This window comes from Pseudorca crassidens, chromosome 1 (genome assembly GCF_039906515.1).
Source record: "Pseudorca crassidens isolate mPseCra1 chromosome 1, mPseCra1.hap1, whole genome shotgun sequence".
Classification (NCBI taxonomy): Eukaryota; Metazoa; Chordata; class Mammalia; order Artiodactyla; family Delphinidae; genus Pseudorca; species Pseudorca crassidens.
The window spans coordinates 150,921,105-150,935,022 of NC_090296.1; the positions used below are offsets into that span (position 1 = coordinate 150,921,105).

At 44.5% G+C, this 13,918-nt stretch overlaps 2 protein-coding genes across 5 annotated transcripts in view; one reads left to right on the plus strand and one right to left on the minus strand.

Moving 5' to 3' along the window:
• The window catches only part of FAN1 (FANCD2 and FANCI associated nuclease 1), a 260,180-nt gene that overhangs the window by 207,292 nt on the left and 38,970 nt on the right, over positions 1 to 13,918 (minus strand). The window lies entirely within an intron of this gene.
• The window catches only part of MTMR10 (myotubularin related protein 10), a 45,297-nt gene that overhangs the window by 21,247 nt on the left and 10,132 nt on the right, over positions 1 to 13,918 (plus strand). For both annotated transcript variants that reach the window (XR_010933016.1, XM_067698985.1), the window contains exons 7-12: positions 5,719 to 5,902; positions 7,844 to 7,931; positions 8,013 to 8,101; positions 10,463 to 10,593; positions 11,707 to 11,776; positions 12,373 to 12,443. Coding sequence is in view for 1 of the 2 variants with exons in the window: in XM_067698985.1 (XP_067555086.1) it covers positions 5,719 to 5,902; positions 7,844 to 7,931; positions 8,013 to 8,101; positions 10,463 to 10,593; positions 11,707 to 11,776; positions 12,373 to 12,443 (633 nt within the window). In the remaining variant the exon portion in view is untranslated. The remainder of the gene's footprint in view (positions 1 to 5,718; positions 5,903 to 7,843; positions 7,932 to 8,012; positions 8,102 to 10,462; positions 10,594 to 11,706; positions 11,777 to 12,372; positions 12,444 to 13,918) is intronic.

Here is a 13,918-nt window from a genome sequence, read left to right on the forward strand (position 1 = left end):
TCATTAAGATTGTCAAAATATTGATTTTATATTTCTGAATAAGATTCATGAAAGGAAGATGAGCATTCATCCAAAAGACAAGTGTATTTTAAACGGTTTTTATAAAAGTGAATAGTTCTGTACACATATATGTCAGTGATGACATCACCAAGGAATATTCCAAGTGATCGTGTAATTCTGTGCATTCTTTTTATATACAAAGAATTGTAATTTTGATCAACCAATTTTCTTTTTTTTTAACCTCATAAAAGGCTAGAGAAAAAGCAATGAGGTCATGTCTGACATTAGCTCCTCGTAGGTTAGTGACCACATGTCCATTTGCCTGCTGGATCATGTGCTCTCCCAGTCTTCAAGGGAGAGAGATGACTCAGCTACACGTTTATAGTGAAAGGGCCGTTCACCCCAGCCAGCATGGTCTAAAATAAATTACTAATTTTACTGGTCCTTTACATTTTGTTACCTCAGAACATATATAGTAATTTAAATAATCTGTATAATAAAAGTATATTCCAGTATCACTGTATTGTAAATTCATTAAAATGTAGGAACAATACACAGTATCTGCAGATGCATATGGTATAAGTACACTGTAAACGCCACAGAGATGATATGCAAAGGTCATAGCTTTTATCTTATGGTACTAACAGAAATGGGGTAACGAAATACTTATAATTTAATTTTTCTTATCACTGTGCAACTAATTGTAATCTAGCCTTGAACAATAAACTAATTTTTAAAGTTCATTTCTTAACATAAAGAAAATTCACTTATCGTCCGAAAATAAAGTATTGTAGATCCACACTAGTAGCTAGGCAAACATTCCTTTGGCGCATCTTCAGCTGCAGACCGTGATCATCAGGGTTATCCTCAACAGGACTCTCACCCAGAGATGTGAGAGAGTAACTGAGATGAAAGCTTCAAGGGGCACAAGAGTCGTAGGAGAGCCTTTGATTCCCACTTGCATTTGTTGATGATCAAAACCAATTCTGGATGATACCTTTTTCCTAGTAGATGATACCTTTTTCCAGTCCAGGGTACAGACCCATGAGTTCTGCACAATGTTCAGCAAGTACAGTGAACTTCATTATGTGTTTGGTGACGTGATGCCTGCTTCAGTTACTTCTCACGGTTGTCTTCATCCGTTCCTCGTGGGCATCTCTGGGTTGATAGCAGTTTATTCAGTCCACAGCTTTCCTACTACTGGTTTCCTTATTCCCGTCAGTCACTTCTCTGTATCTTCTCATATGTAGCTTGTGGAGAAAATAACGATTGATAAGTAACACTTAAAATATTCAGGAACACTTTTATATTGCATCCTTCAGACTCCTCCTCCTTGACAGTCACTTCATAAACATAACACTTGGCCAAAGTTTTGTTAAGATTCCTCATAGGGTAACATCCTTTCATATCCTTCCATGCTGTTGCAGAAGCATAAACTGCACCTTTAAGAGCAAAAGAAGCCTGAAATTTCCACACACTGCAGTCAGAATTCATTAATTTGTGAGTGAAAGAGGCCCAATAATCCACTCTTGAACTTCTGGATGACACCTTGATTCATTGGCTGGATTAAAGAAGTCCTTTTTGCAGGCAGGTAGGTGACAAAGCTGTTTCCACAAATAAGATGTGAAGCTAGAGGATGTCCCCTGCAATTGTCTAAGAATCTGGCCTTAGGCCTTCTGAGGTTTTCTTTCGTGTTCGGCATCACTTGAGTGAAAAGCCAGTCATCCAGGTTCTTCTGCGAGGATCCTGAAGTATGGGGGATGCCCAGCACCCACAGGCTTCGGGACGCTCCGCACGCTGACACCGCAGGCGGCACTGGCACAGACAGGAACGACGGTTCTATTTTTGCTCTTTTAACTTGAAAGAAACCACGAGGATGCTGTTTTCACCAGTTAGCTTATTATTGGACAAATAATGTCCCAAAAATACAGATCCATCTTTGTTATAAAATTGATAAGATGTCAGATTATACTTCTGGACTAAAGAATTGAAAACCTCAGGTTACCTGCAGCCTCAGTGTTGGCAGCTCCACTGCATGACAGACACCTGCTTGCAGATGCAGTGACATAATCTCAAGGTGCAGTGTAGGCTCACAGCAGAAGATGGACATTTTCAGTGACGTTATTTTACTTCGTAATTTTATCCTTTTTTTTAAACATGGGTCTTAGTATTAGGTTTTCCTTTAGATGCTTATTTGAAAACCACTTACAGAGGACAAAATCCATTTGAAATAGTGTAGAAATTTTTAAAGTTTGTTGCTTGTCAGTTTTGTTAATATTTTCAGTGTAGCTGTAAATGGTTGTGATTGGTCCTCGTGTCTCGGGAATAGGAGTACACCAGCCTTGTGCACCGGAATCCCTGGGGGAGCTTTTAGAAAGACAGCCATGCTGGCCCCACCCCAGGCCCATAAAGTCCAAATCTCCTGTCTGAACCACTTTGTTGGCTCCGCTCTCTTGAACTTCTTAATGATCGCAGTTCTGTTTTCCCCTTCTTCACCCTTCTTTGTGACTTCTCATTTCTGCAGTGTCATCAAAGCGATAGGCTTTCTTTTCATTTGTTGACAACTTTTATTGTCTTTACTGTTGCTTGAGGCCATTCTAAATATGGAGGGGGCTAGTTAAGTGGAAACTCTAAGATCATTTCAACTTGATCTAGGATTAGACTTGTGAACTGTGTCACAGAAGATAATGACGGTCGGGAGGGCTGACCTTGTTTCATTTTCAGTTGGCTGAGGAGGGGTGTCCTAAAACCTCAGTCAGGTAACTGTCAGGGGAGCCAGATCTTCCTAAGACGACTGGCTTGGCCAGTGTGTTGCTGCAGCCCCTATTAGTAATCCACTAGTAGAGCAGGCCACAGGCATTGGGCCTCTGGGACCTTCTGAAAAGCATTAAAATTTCCAGACTTTCTAATGGCAGATTGGGTACCTGCTACACATTCCATAATAAGCTCTCACTGAAGATGTTGAGTGTATCAGAAATCTGGTCCTGGTTGCTGAGAAATGGACAGGTTCTACACAAGTAAAACCTGTGAAATAGCAAACAGTACTAGATCTTGTAGTTGCTCTCACTTTGTGTTCAGAAAAATTCACCTATTGTTAGTTAGATCTTGAGACTTTATATGTTTTGCCAGAGGACCAATCTTGTAAACAGTGAGCATGTTCTCAGCCTAGCTTCCTAAGTCTGTAACCTCAGAACACTGAAAAGTATGCAGGTCTGGACTCCCAGCTAGGGCTGAGCTGCCAAGTATTTACATAGCTCTTTACAAAGTTCCAGTGTGTCTTGGTGGTGGTGGTCATTGCATGGTGGGGACCTCTGTGCAATGTTGAATAGTAATGATGGTAGCAGGTAGTGTTTCTGTTCCTGGTTCTAACAAGGATGATGTTTGCTGTGTGTTTCTGATAAGTACCCTTTATCAAGTGAAGGAAATTCCCTTTTATTCCCAATTTGATAAATTTTTCTGTATTTTATATCATGAGCACGTGTTGGACTCTTTCAAATGTTTTTCTGCACTTGTGAGGGTTTTTTCCCCTTTAATTTGGTCATATGATGAATTCCTTAGGTTTTCTAGTATTGACTAGCTGCTGTGGTTTTTGGTGCTCTGCTACACAGCGTGTGAAATGGGAATTGCCTGGAAGTTCCACGCAGGTTCCGTGTTCTGGAGAGATCCCAAGTCCCAAGTTCCCCAGCACGTCCTCTGGTGGTGGTTACTCCAGAGCAGGCACTGAGACAGAGTGGCCCACCAGAATACGGGCTTAGAAGTGGCATTTTCATTTTTAACAAGCTCTGTTAAAATCAGAATCATCATCATTATAATTCTGATGCCACTTAAAGGATAAAATGCAAAAGTGCTAGCCCGGCACCTGAGACCCTTTATAATCTAGAGTAGCGCCGTCCAGTAATGGGAATGTTCTGTCACCTGCATCGTCCAGTAGAGAAGCCACTGGCCACATGTGGCCATTGAGCACTTTAATGTGCCTGGTGCAACTGAGGAACTGATTTTAAAATCTTTGTTTAATTTAAATTTCAGTTGAAATTTAAGCAGCACGTGTGGCTGGTGGTTCCTGTCTGGTGCAGCACGGGTTGAGAGGCTAGGCCCCGTCGCGTTTCCCAGCCTCCCTTCCGCCACCTCTGGCACCCTTACTGTGCTCGCTGTAGTTCATTACTCGGTGCTGTGCCGTCCTTCCGCATGTCTTATGTCCCGCTCTGCCTAGCACGCCCGTCTCCTCCTCACCAGCCACCTGCGAGCATTTGGATTGGCTGGTTCCTCAGGACTCTGCTCAGAGCTGCTCGGGTCGGAGACCTTCCCGTCCCAGCCTGCAGCCCCAGCCACAGTGGGCTTCCCTCTCCGCCCGCATCGCTCTCGTCCACCCGGCGCGCTGTCACCAGCGCCTCAAAGTAGGGGTGAAATCTTAGCTCGCTTGTCAGTTTTCAGGCCTTAGCACGTGGTAGGTTCTCAGAAAATACCTGTTTTGCACCAGGTTTAGTAAATAGTCCACGGGAATGGGCGTGGCATGTTGAGGGGACAAAGAAGGGTTTTCACGGCTGCAGGGGGATGGGAGTTCGGCAGTAACGGGCAGGAACTTTAGTTACAGGGCAGGTCTGCGAGGGCTCTTTAAGAGAAGCTGTTTAGGTTTGCTGGATTCAGTTGGAAATGAGTATGATTGCACATTTGGGGGCAAGGGTAGCGTCCTGAAAGCCTGATTTCAGGAAGTGTGTCCTGTGGCAGCTGCAGGCTGGTCTGAGTGCAGCAGAACATCGGTCGGGCTGTCAGCTGAGAGACTGGCCGTGGTTGCAGCCTGCACAAGGAGACCCTGGGCCAGGAGAGGGATGGCGTCTGTCACCCAGATCAGGCTGCCTGTGGGGACACCTTCTTTCTCTGTGGTCACTCTGAGGCCCTCCTGAGGCTGTGCGCATGCTCCCAGCAGGTGGCCGTGCCTCTCAAGTGGAGAAGGCTCCTTGCTAAGGAAGGTCAAGTCCAGGCCCTCTGTTGAGTCTCCAGTGGACTGGCACTCTAGTGGAGGCTAAGGAATCTATGTCACCTTATCAAAGAAAAATCGTGTAGATATAGGAGACCAAGAATGTCATAGCGAGTCATACATAGAGAAGGGTTAAGAAGTAAACACTGGAAAGATGAAAGATTCGGACAGCTTGAGAATGGAGTTGATTGTTGGATGCGTTTATTTTTCCAGGCAAAATGTGGGGAGAAAACTAGCAGTGACTTAGATTTACGCCATAGCTTGGGGTAGGGAGTTGAGGGACGCTTGTGAATGGTGTTCGTAAACCGGTAGGGATAGGAGACAATTGGAAGTTAAGGAGGAAACGTGAGCAGCAGGCATCGGTCACCCTTTCAGAAGGTGGCCAGTAAAAGGGAGGGGAACTGTGTAGCGTAGTAGCGAGAGTGGTCTAGTGTGGTCACGTGAAAGCCCTTTCAAAGCCAAGTTTGCCCGTTTGTGAGTGAAGGCGTTGAAGGCAGAGCCAGCGGAAGGACAGGGTATCGAAGGTGCTGCAGGGTGGGGACGAGCTGGACGAGGACGGGACACAGTGGGCTGTCCTGCGGGGGGGCCGTCCCTTGCCCAGGACGGCCGGAAGGGGTAGGGTGGCTTTGGAGATACCTGAGACAAACAGGGAAGAGGTGCCACATTGCAGTGTGTTTGTGACAGGAGGCACAGAGAGGAGAGGGAATTTGAAGCAGAATTAATACTATTGCTTTTTCTTACAGCCAGCAAAGCTAATGGAATACCCTCAGGAGGTGGAGGCGGCGGTGGCATTGGAGTTGGGGGTGGCAGCAGCCAAAAAACTCCTCTGTTTGAAACTTACTCTGACTGGGACAGAGAAGTCAAGAGGACAGGTGCCTCCGGGTGGAGAGTTTGTTCCATTAACGAGGGCTACATGATATCCACCTGGTAAGTCCAGCTTTGACAGTGTTGTTCATGGCTGGGAGTGACTTCTTAGGAGTAATCATCAAACTCTGCTGTCATTGATAACTTTCAAGTTATGGCTAACGGAATATTTATTTTTAATAATGTTTTAATGAATATTTTGTTTTTAAAGATAAGGACTTTTTTTTAAAACATAATTGCAATGTCAATATCCATTGAAAGAAATTGATAATTCCAGTAGTATTGTCAATCATCCAGTCAGTGTTTATTTGCGTTCGTATCTTGTATGTGTCTTTTACGGTTGGTTTGTTCAGATCAGGGTCACATTGAACTTGCATGATCTGTCTCAGGCTTTTTAATCTATGATAGTCTCCTTCCATCCCTTTTTTTTACTTGCCTTTTTTTTTGTTGACAAAACTAGGTCAAATGTTCTGTGGACTTTTTCCCTTTCTAGATATTTCTGGGTTTATCACTGTGGTGTCCTTTAATGTGTTCCTCTGTCTACTGTATCTGAAATGTTAGCTAGCTCTAAGGGCTTAAATAATTACAGCTGACCTTTGAACAACACGGATTTGAACAGCGTGGGTCCACTTCCACACAGATATTTTTTTTAACGGTAAATACTACAGTACTGCAGGATCCCCGTTGGTTGAATCTGCAGGTGCGGAACCATGGGTGTGGAAGAAGCACATACCAACTATAAGTTATATGCAGATTTTCGGCTGCGCAGAGGGTCTGCACACCTAACCCTGGCATTGTTCAGGGGTCAGTTGTAATTAGATTCAGTTCCAGGTTTGAGGCAAGAACGCTTCCTCAGGTGGGCTGGGCACCCCCTGTGGCATCATGGGGGCTCCAGGCATCATTGTGACGCTGACTGACCTGTGGGCCCCACAGCAGTCAGCCTGCTCCACCCAGTGCTAAGTTCCCCTTTTATAGAATGGGTTTAGCTGCCCAAAATGGTTATTCATTAGCAGTGAGGATCATTGCCCAGATCCATTATTTATTGAGAATTGCTATTGTCATATTCCAGTTCTATCGAACTCTTCTCTCAGCAGCTCTTTAGTACCTGAAATACAGTTTGTATGAGGAAGGCAGTATCAATGTTTACTTTTTCCCCTTTACTTAACCAGTTTTCAGAAGGAGCTGTTTCCTAGAATCCTCCAAAAGTGACCAGAAAATTGTTTTTTAATTTTTTACTTGTTTAATATTGTTTAGTATTCAGATTTGGGGGATGTTTTGTTTTAATGTCATTCAGGTCCTCCTTAGTTTTTTCAGATAAGCAGTGTTGTGAACAAAGTACGAGGACCTTCTAGGAGTGCAGTGCTGAGGAAGGGGCTTGGGAGCACACGGCTTGAGTCTTCCTCTGCCTCCCCTTGAATTTGAACTTTGTGGCCAGCGTGCATTATGTGTTGAGAAGCCTGTGACAGGGCCTGCCTCTGTCCCCTACCTGGCCGTGTGAGCAGAGGAAGGAAAAGAGATGTCTTCAGGTGCAGTGAGCTTGCCTGGTAGTAACCGCTCTCTAACCCACATCCCGGAGTCCACCTGCCTTTGGGAGATGGGAAACAGAGAAGGGGGAGATGAGAAGGGGGTGGAAGCTTCTCGGGAGATTTGTGGGCTTGGTTTGGTTTGGTGTGGTGTGCCTGGTATCTCCTACCCATAGCCTGTCGAGAGAACGATGATGGACATGTTTTTCAGAAATTGCATATGTTTGATTAATAGTCATTCTGGAAAATATTTCAGATGCTTCCTTTGGATTGTTCCCCTGCTATGAGTATAACGACTGTGTTAATTGAGCACCTCGCACGTGTTTTAGACTGAGATGTCTAGGCTCATCAGTGGCACCCACGGTGCCCACTGCACGGCCACCGACTAGGGTGCACGTTAATTAAATGTGGGGTCTGCAGAGCACGCTTATCCTGCCTGAAGCACAGGCTCTTACATTACGATTCGTGTTTTCCTCTCCAGCCTTCCAGAGTACTTTGTAGTGCCAAGTTCTTTAGCAGACCAAGATCTAAAGATCTTCTCCCATTCTTTTGTTGGAAGAAGGATGCCAGTAAGTGATATCTGTTGGATTTCATTAATACTATTGTCCATTTTTCCACCCAGTTAAGTAAAGGCTCTACTTCTCTCCTAGTTCTGGTGCTGGAGCCACTCGAATGGCAGTGCTCTTGTGCGCACGGCCCTCATAAAAGACATGCTGCAGCAGAGGAAGATCGACCAGAGGTGAGCGGGAGACAATCCTTGGTACTTGGGCATCTTTCGTTGTCATAGCGAAGTACAGTAACCTCCTGACTAGCTAAAGATAGCTGGGAAGCACTGTGTGTTCCATACAAGAATTACTGTGGAGAAAATTGAATATATTAAAATTAACATTTAAGTTATATTAAATGTAATTTAATACTTTGGCTTATAAGACACTTGAAGGTCTTACGTTGCTGACACTTTTCTATAATGTTGCTTCTAATGAACTTTCAAAGTGCAGTGATTTCCAGTTGAGACACTTGAGGACAAATCAGATTTTTCGTGTAGTTCAACGTGTCCTAGGTCTGCCAAGTCACGATAACTAAAAGTGGTGTAATTGGCTACCGTGAGCAAGTTTGTCGTCATCTGCCGAAGTCCCCAGTGACCTCCGTGTTGGTGAAGCAGGAGGCCTTTCTCAGGCGTCCTCACACAGTGGGCACCACTGTTGGCCAGGCTCTCCCCGGGCCCCGGCTTCTGCCCCCCTCCATCTCCTGAAGCTCCTCGTCCCCGCTGCACTCCATGCCCCTGCCAGCCCGTCCTCCTGTCTCCAGGCACGACAGAGCTTGTCTCAGGCCACCTCCCCTTCCCATTCCATATTCCCTTCTGAAAGAAGTTCATCTGCATCAGTGGCTTTAGTGACTGTCAGATTTATATCTCCAACCTAAGTTGACACTTTCCACGTGGAGGTCTCAAAGTCCCTTTAAATTCATGTTCAAAACCAAACTCAAGTATATGGGCACCACGCACCCCCTGCCCCCACCCCAACCCCAGCCTGCTCTCAGGAACCGAGGAGTCATCCTGATGCCTGTCTTTCACTTCCCTTCACGTCCAGTCCGTCGTCAGATTCTGTCCTTCACTTTTCAGAAACCTTACCCCTCTCCTTCCACCCCAGCTCCACCTCTGCCAGTGTGTTGGAGGGGCCTCATCCTTCCTCCCGTGTCTCATCCAGGACCATGCCCTGTCCCTTCTGGGCTCCGGCCGCCCTGGGGTTTTGCTGGTCTTTGGTATCTCCTGACTTTTGGCTGTGCTGCCCCCTCCTCCTGGACCACCTTCTTCATGCTAGTCAATGAGCACTCCGCACACACACAACCACACACACACACCCTGCCCCCCCCCCCACACACACACCCATCGCTTGGTACTCGCTCGTTTTCTGCACCTGCATTCAGACATCACTTCCTTAAGATAAGCCTTCCCCTGTCTCCCAAATTAGATCTGGCCTCAAGTTACACATTCGCTATATCACTATAATTTTCTTCTTAACACTTATTTTGGTTTCTCATTGTACGTGTGTGTTACAGTTTGATTACTGCCTGTCCTTACGCGACCGTGAGGTGACAGAACTGTGTCTGTTTTGCACACCATTGTTCAGCTATATTCAGCACCCAGGAAATACCTGCAATTGAATATTTATTCAATACCTGTCCAATAAATGAGGAACAAAGGAAAAGATCTTAGAAAACAGGCTCAGAGAGCCTCAGAAATTGTGTATCACAGTCTGTTATTGGGACAGCCAGGTCGTCCGTTTTTTCCACAGTGCCATAACTGACAGCCACATTTGCTGAAGCAAATAACTATCAAGTGACCCTCAAATGACCCTTCAGTTTTCTGGAGAGGGTGACTGCAGTCCCACAGGTCCGTATTCTCTCGTGGATTTAAATTTCGCTTTAATCACATTAGTGATTAATGTCCATTCTGTCCTACCTTGTCCTGCCTTGTGGACATGTCGCTGATTAAGTGCTCCGTCAGGAGTGTTGCTATGAAAGGCAAGGCTGCAACACTGTTAACTAGAAAACCTTAGAACCGGTGGCAGTTTTAATTATTTAACTTAAGCGAAGAATTACTTTAATTCCCTTTGTTTTTTCAGCTATTCTATTCTTTGTAACTAGGACAGATTCTCTTTGTTGTCCAACCTCATCTCCACCCTTTTTCCCTCAGACACGTCATCATCGCCCCACTGGCCCTCGCTAGGTTTCTCCAACAGCCAGGCTTCTGTTCTACCACAGGATCTTTGCACTAGCAGCTCCTCTGCCTGGAACACTGTCCCCCGTCTTTGCACAGCTCCTGGCCATTTGGGCTTCAGCTCCGGTATCATCGTCACAGAGGAGCGTTTTCTCACCACGTGACCCGAGCTAACCTGCATCCACTCTGTTCCATCACCCTCAGCGTTCACCACGGCCTGTCTTCTCTCCTCTATCCCCCTCCCCCCACCAAGAGCACAGACTGCATGTCCCTCTCTCTGTCCCCAGCCCTCAGAGCAGTGCCTGGGCTCACAGCAAGCACTCAAAAAATATGTTTTGAATACATGAATGAGTAGTGACTCAAGGATTTTGTCTTTATTAGGATTTGTAATGCCATAACTAAAAGTCATCCGCAGAGGAGTGATGTCTACAAATCAGATTTGGATAAAACCTTGCCCAATATCCAAGAAATACAGGCGGCTTTTGTAAAACTTAAGCAACTGTGTGTTAATGGTAACTTCATTTCTATTTTATATATATGTAAATAATGAATGGGTGATTATATGAGGCATGTCAGGAAAAGTGACATTACTTAAAAATTTAGAAATAGGTATATATTTAAGTAGAGGCTCGTTGAAATATTTGTACAAATTACTATTGTATGAGAACGTCAGGAGCTCTTAGAAAATGAAGTTTAAGCTGCTTTTAGTTTTGTAGGAAAAGTGTACCAATTAAGTCACTTTCAGATCATGAAAGGTCTGGTAGGATGCTTCTGTAAAAGTGTCTGCTCAGTAGAACAGCCTACTACCTCACAGACAGACTTACGAAGACCTTAATGTATTCAGTTATATTTTGAGATACGTGACTTGACATGAATTTCAAACAGAGCCATGTTATAATCTGTGCAGCCTCAGAGTTCCCATATGTCTGTTAGAGCAGATGCTTATGGGGTGCTTTCGATGTACCCTGGAGGGATGACTCACTTGAAAGCACCTTTGGTGTGAAGTGTGCACAGAGAGAGAGCCCCTTGTCACCAGGCGGCAGGACTGGCGCCGGCTTGGAAGGAGAGCTGGGAGGGGGTGTGCTTAAGAAACACAGTGACTGTGTCTTTCAGCCGTCCCGTGAGCAGCATGTGGCTGAAGCGTGAGGCGAGGGGCACCTCGAGACAGGCCAGGACAGGCCCCACCAGGAAGCTGCCCCGTTTCCTGCAGGGGTCAGCCACCAAGGACATGAGAACCGGGCGCTGGCAGCAGGGAGGGAGGGAGGGGCAGGCCTACAGTGAGGAAGCTGAGGAGAGGGCCGGGGTCACCTAAGCACTTGCTTAGGGGGCGGAGGCCGGCAGACTCTCCAAGCTTTCCCTGGGAGAGCCACAGGGAAGGAGATGGAGGTCTGGGGAACGCTTTGTTTTGTTTCTTATAGAATTGTGACGTGCCTTCTTAAATGTTTTTATGACTAAATGCAAAGGCGTAACACTTTCTTAAAGCCAACTTTTAAATGTTAAAAACTGATGTATCACCTAGCTCTCAATTTGATCATGAAAAATAAGCTTAAGAAGCCTGAAAGTATTATATGCCTGTATATATGTGTGTGTGTGTAATTATATATGTATAATTATATTAATTACAGAACCATTTGAAGAAACTGAAGAGAAATGGCTGTCTTCACTGGAAAATACACGGTGGTTAGAATATGTAAGGTGTGTACAATTGCTTTCCTTTTCTCTTATTTTGAAATAATTATCAAGTCACAGGAGGTGCAAAAGTATTACAGAGCCATGCACTCCTCACCAGCCCCCCGGTGGCAACGGCTTACATAAGTAGACTATGGTTATCAAACTGGGAAACGGACAGTAGTACAAACTACAGTTCTTATCCAGTCTCCCCAGTTTATACGTGCTCTCATGTGTGTTTCTGTGCAGTTTTACCGTGTGTAGATTCACGTGACCACCAGCACAGGCAGGATGCAGAGCTGCTCCGTCACCAAGGCTCCCACCCCCAGCCCCAGCATTTCCATCCCCGTCCCCTGGGAACCACTGATCTCTTCCCCGTCTCTATAGTTTGGTGATGTCAAGAATGTTATGTAAATCAACAAAGGTTAATGAATTTCCCTGATATAAAAATCAGACTGTACTCTGTTGATGAATCGTATAAATACTGAAGAAATTCCAAAAGGTTATAGAGAATATAAACATGTATCGTGAAAGATCAGATTTGCTTGACTTCACGTACTTTAAAAAATATATTCGTGGTGGAAATTTGGTTTTTAACAGTATTTTTCCATTTCTCTTTCCAGGGCATTCCTTAAACATTCAGCAGAACTTGTGTATATGCTGGAAAGCAAGCGTCTGTCTGTAGTCTTACAAGGTAATTCATTACTGACAACACTGGTCCCCCGGCCAGCCATTTTGACTGGAGATCCACACCCAAGTAATTACATGCATCTTAGCCATCTCCTACTTACTGCATGCCACCAGATAGATACACTACAGATCCCGCACATTATTAAACAGCGGCACAAAGACCTCAGACAGAACAGAAAGGAGTCAGACTCTTTGCCCTGTGTTAAATCTGCCTTCCTGTATTATGGCAAGGGTGGGTCACATCCCTCACTGGATTCAGACAGAGTGTTAATCTCGGCGGAGCATCCTTTCTCTCTAATCTTGCTATCTTTCTGATTCATACAAATTTTAGTTGAAATGCCTCTGGCTCATGCTAGATTGTGACTTTAAAGAAACAGTTTGGTATCACGAAATGGACTGAACTGAGTAGCCAGCAATGTGAATTTTGTCTAGTGTTTGGTAGGAGTAGATGGCAATAAAAAAAAAAATCTTTCAGTTAAGCAAAGAATAATTGTATATTAAATAACTTTACAGCTAATAGCATTTTTAAGCTTCCGGATAAAGTTTAATAAACCACAAGCTACCTGATTTTATAATATATTCATGCATAGTTCATGAATATGCTGTGCTACTGAAGCTTACAGAAGTATTTTTACCAACTGTCAAATTCAACTGACTTTAACAAAGTAAAGTGACAAGGCTTAGGGGGAAAAGAAGAAGAGTAAGTCACTGTTTCCAGTAATCCTTAGCTCATGCCGGCAGCGCGTATGTAATTCACAGACGCATGGAGAGCCAGCCATTGAGAACCCGCACCTCTCGCAGCCAGTGGCGTTCTCATCCGTTCCAAGACGCTACTTAGCACACTTCTTCATGCATTCGTTGCCATGTAAAATACCTCAGAAGAGATACTGAGCCTGCACTTTACTAACACTTTATTTTAGAATGTGTTTTCTAAACAGTTTATTGAGGTATAGTGTACATACTATAAAATGCACCTGTTCTGAATGTGCAATTCAATACTTTTTAGTAAACGGAGTCCAGTTTTAGAAATTTTCCATCACCCCGAAAAGATTCCTTGTGTCCCAACCCCAGGCAACCACTAATCTGCTTTCTGTCTCTCTAGATTTGCTTTTTCTGGAAGTTTCATGTAAATGGAAACATGTAGTATGTGGTCTTTTGCCTCTGGCTTCTTTCATTTCACATACATGTTTTTGAAGCTCGTTCACGTAGCATGTCTCAGCAGTTTGCTCCTTTTTATTTCTGAGTAGTGTACCATTGTTGTAAATACCACATTTTATTTATCCATTTACTTGTTGGTGGACATTTGGATTGCTTCCACCTTCTGGCTGTTATGAATTATGCTGCTTTTAACATTCATATAAACGTCTTTGTGGGGACATCTGTTTTTCTTTATTTTGGGTAGATACCTAGAAGTAGAACTGTTGAGTTATATGGTACGTTTATGTTCAGCTTTGTAAGAAACTGCCGAAGTGTGTTCTA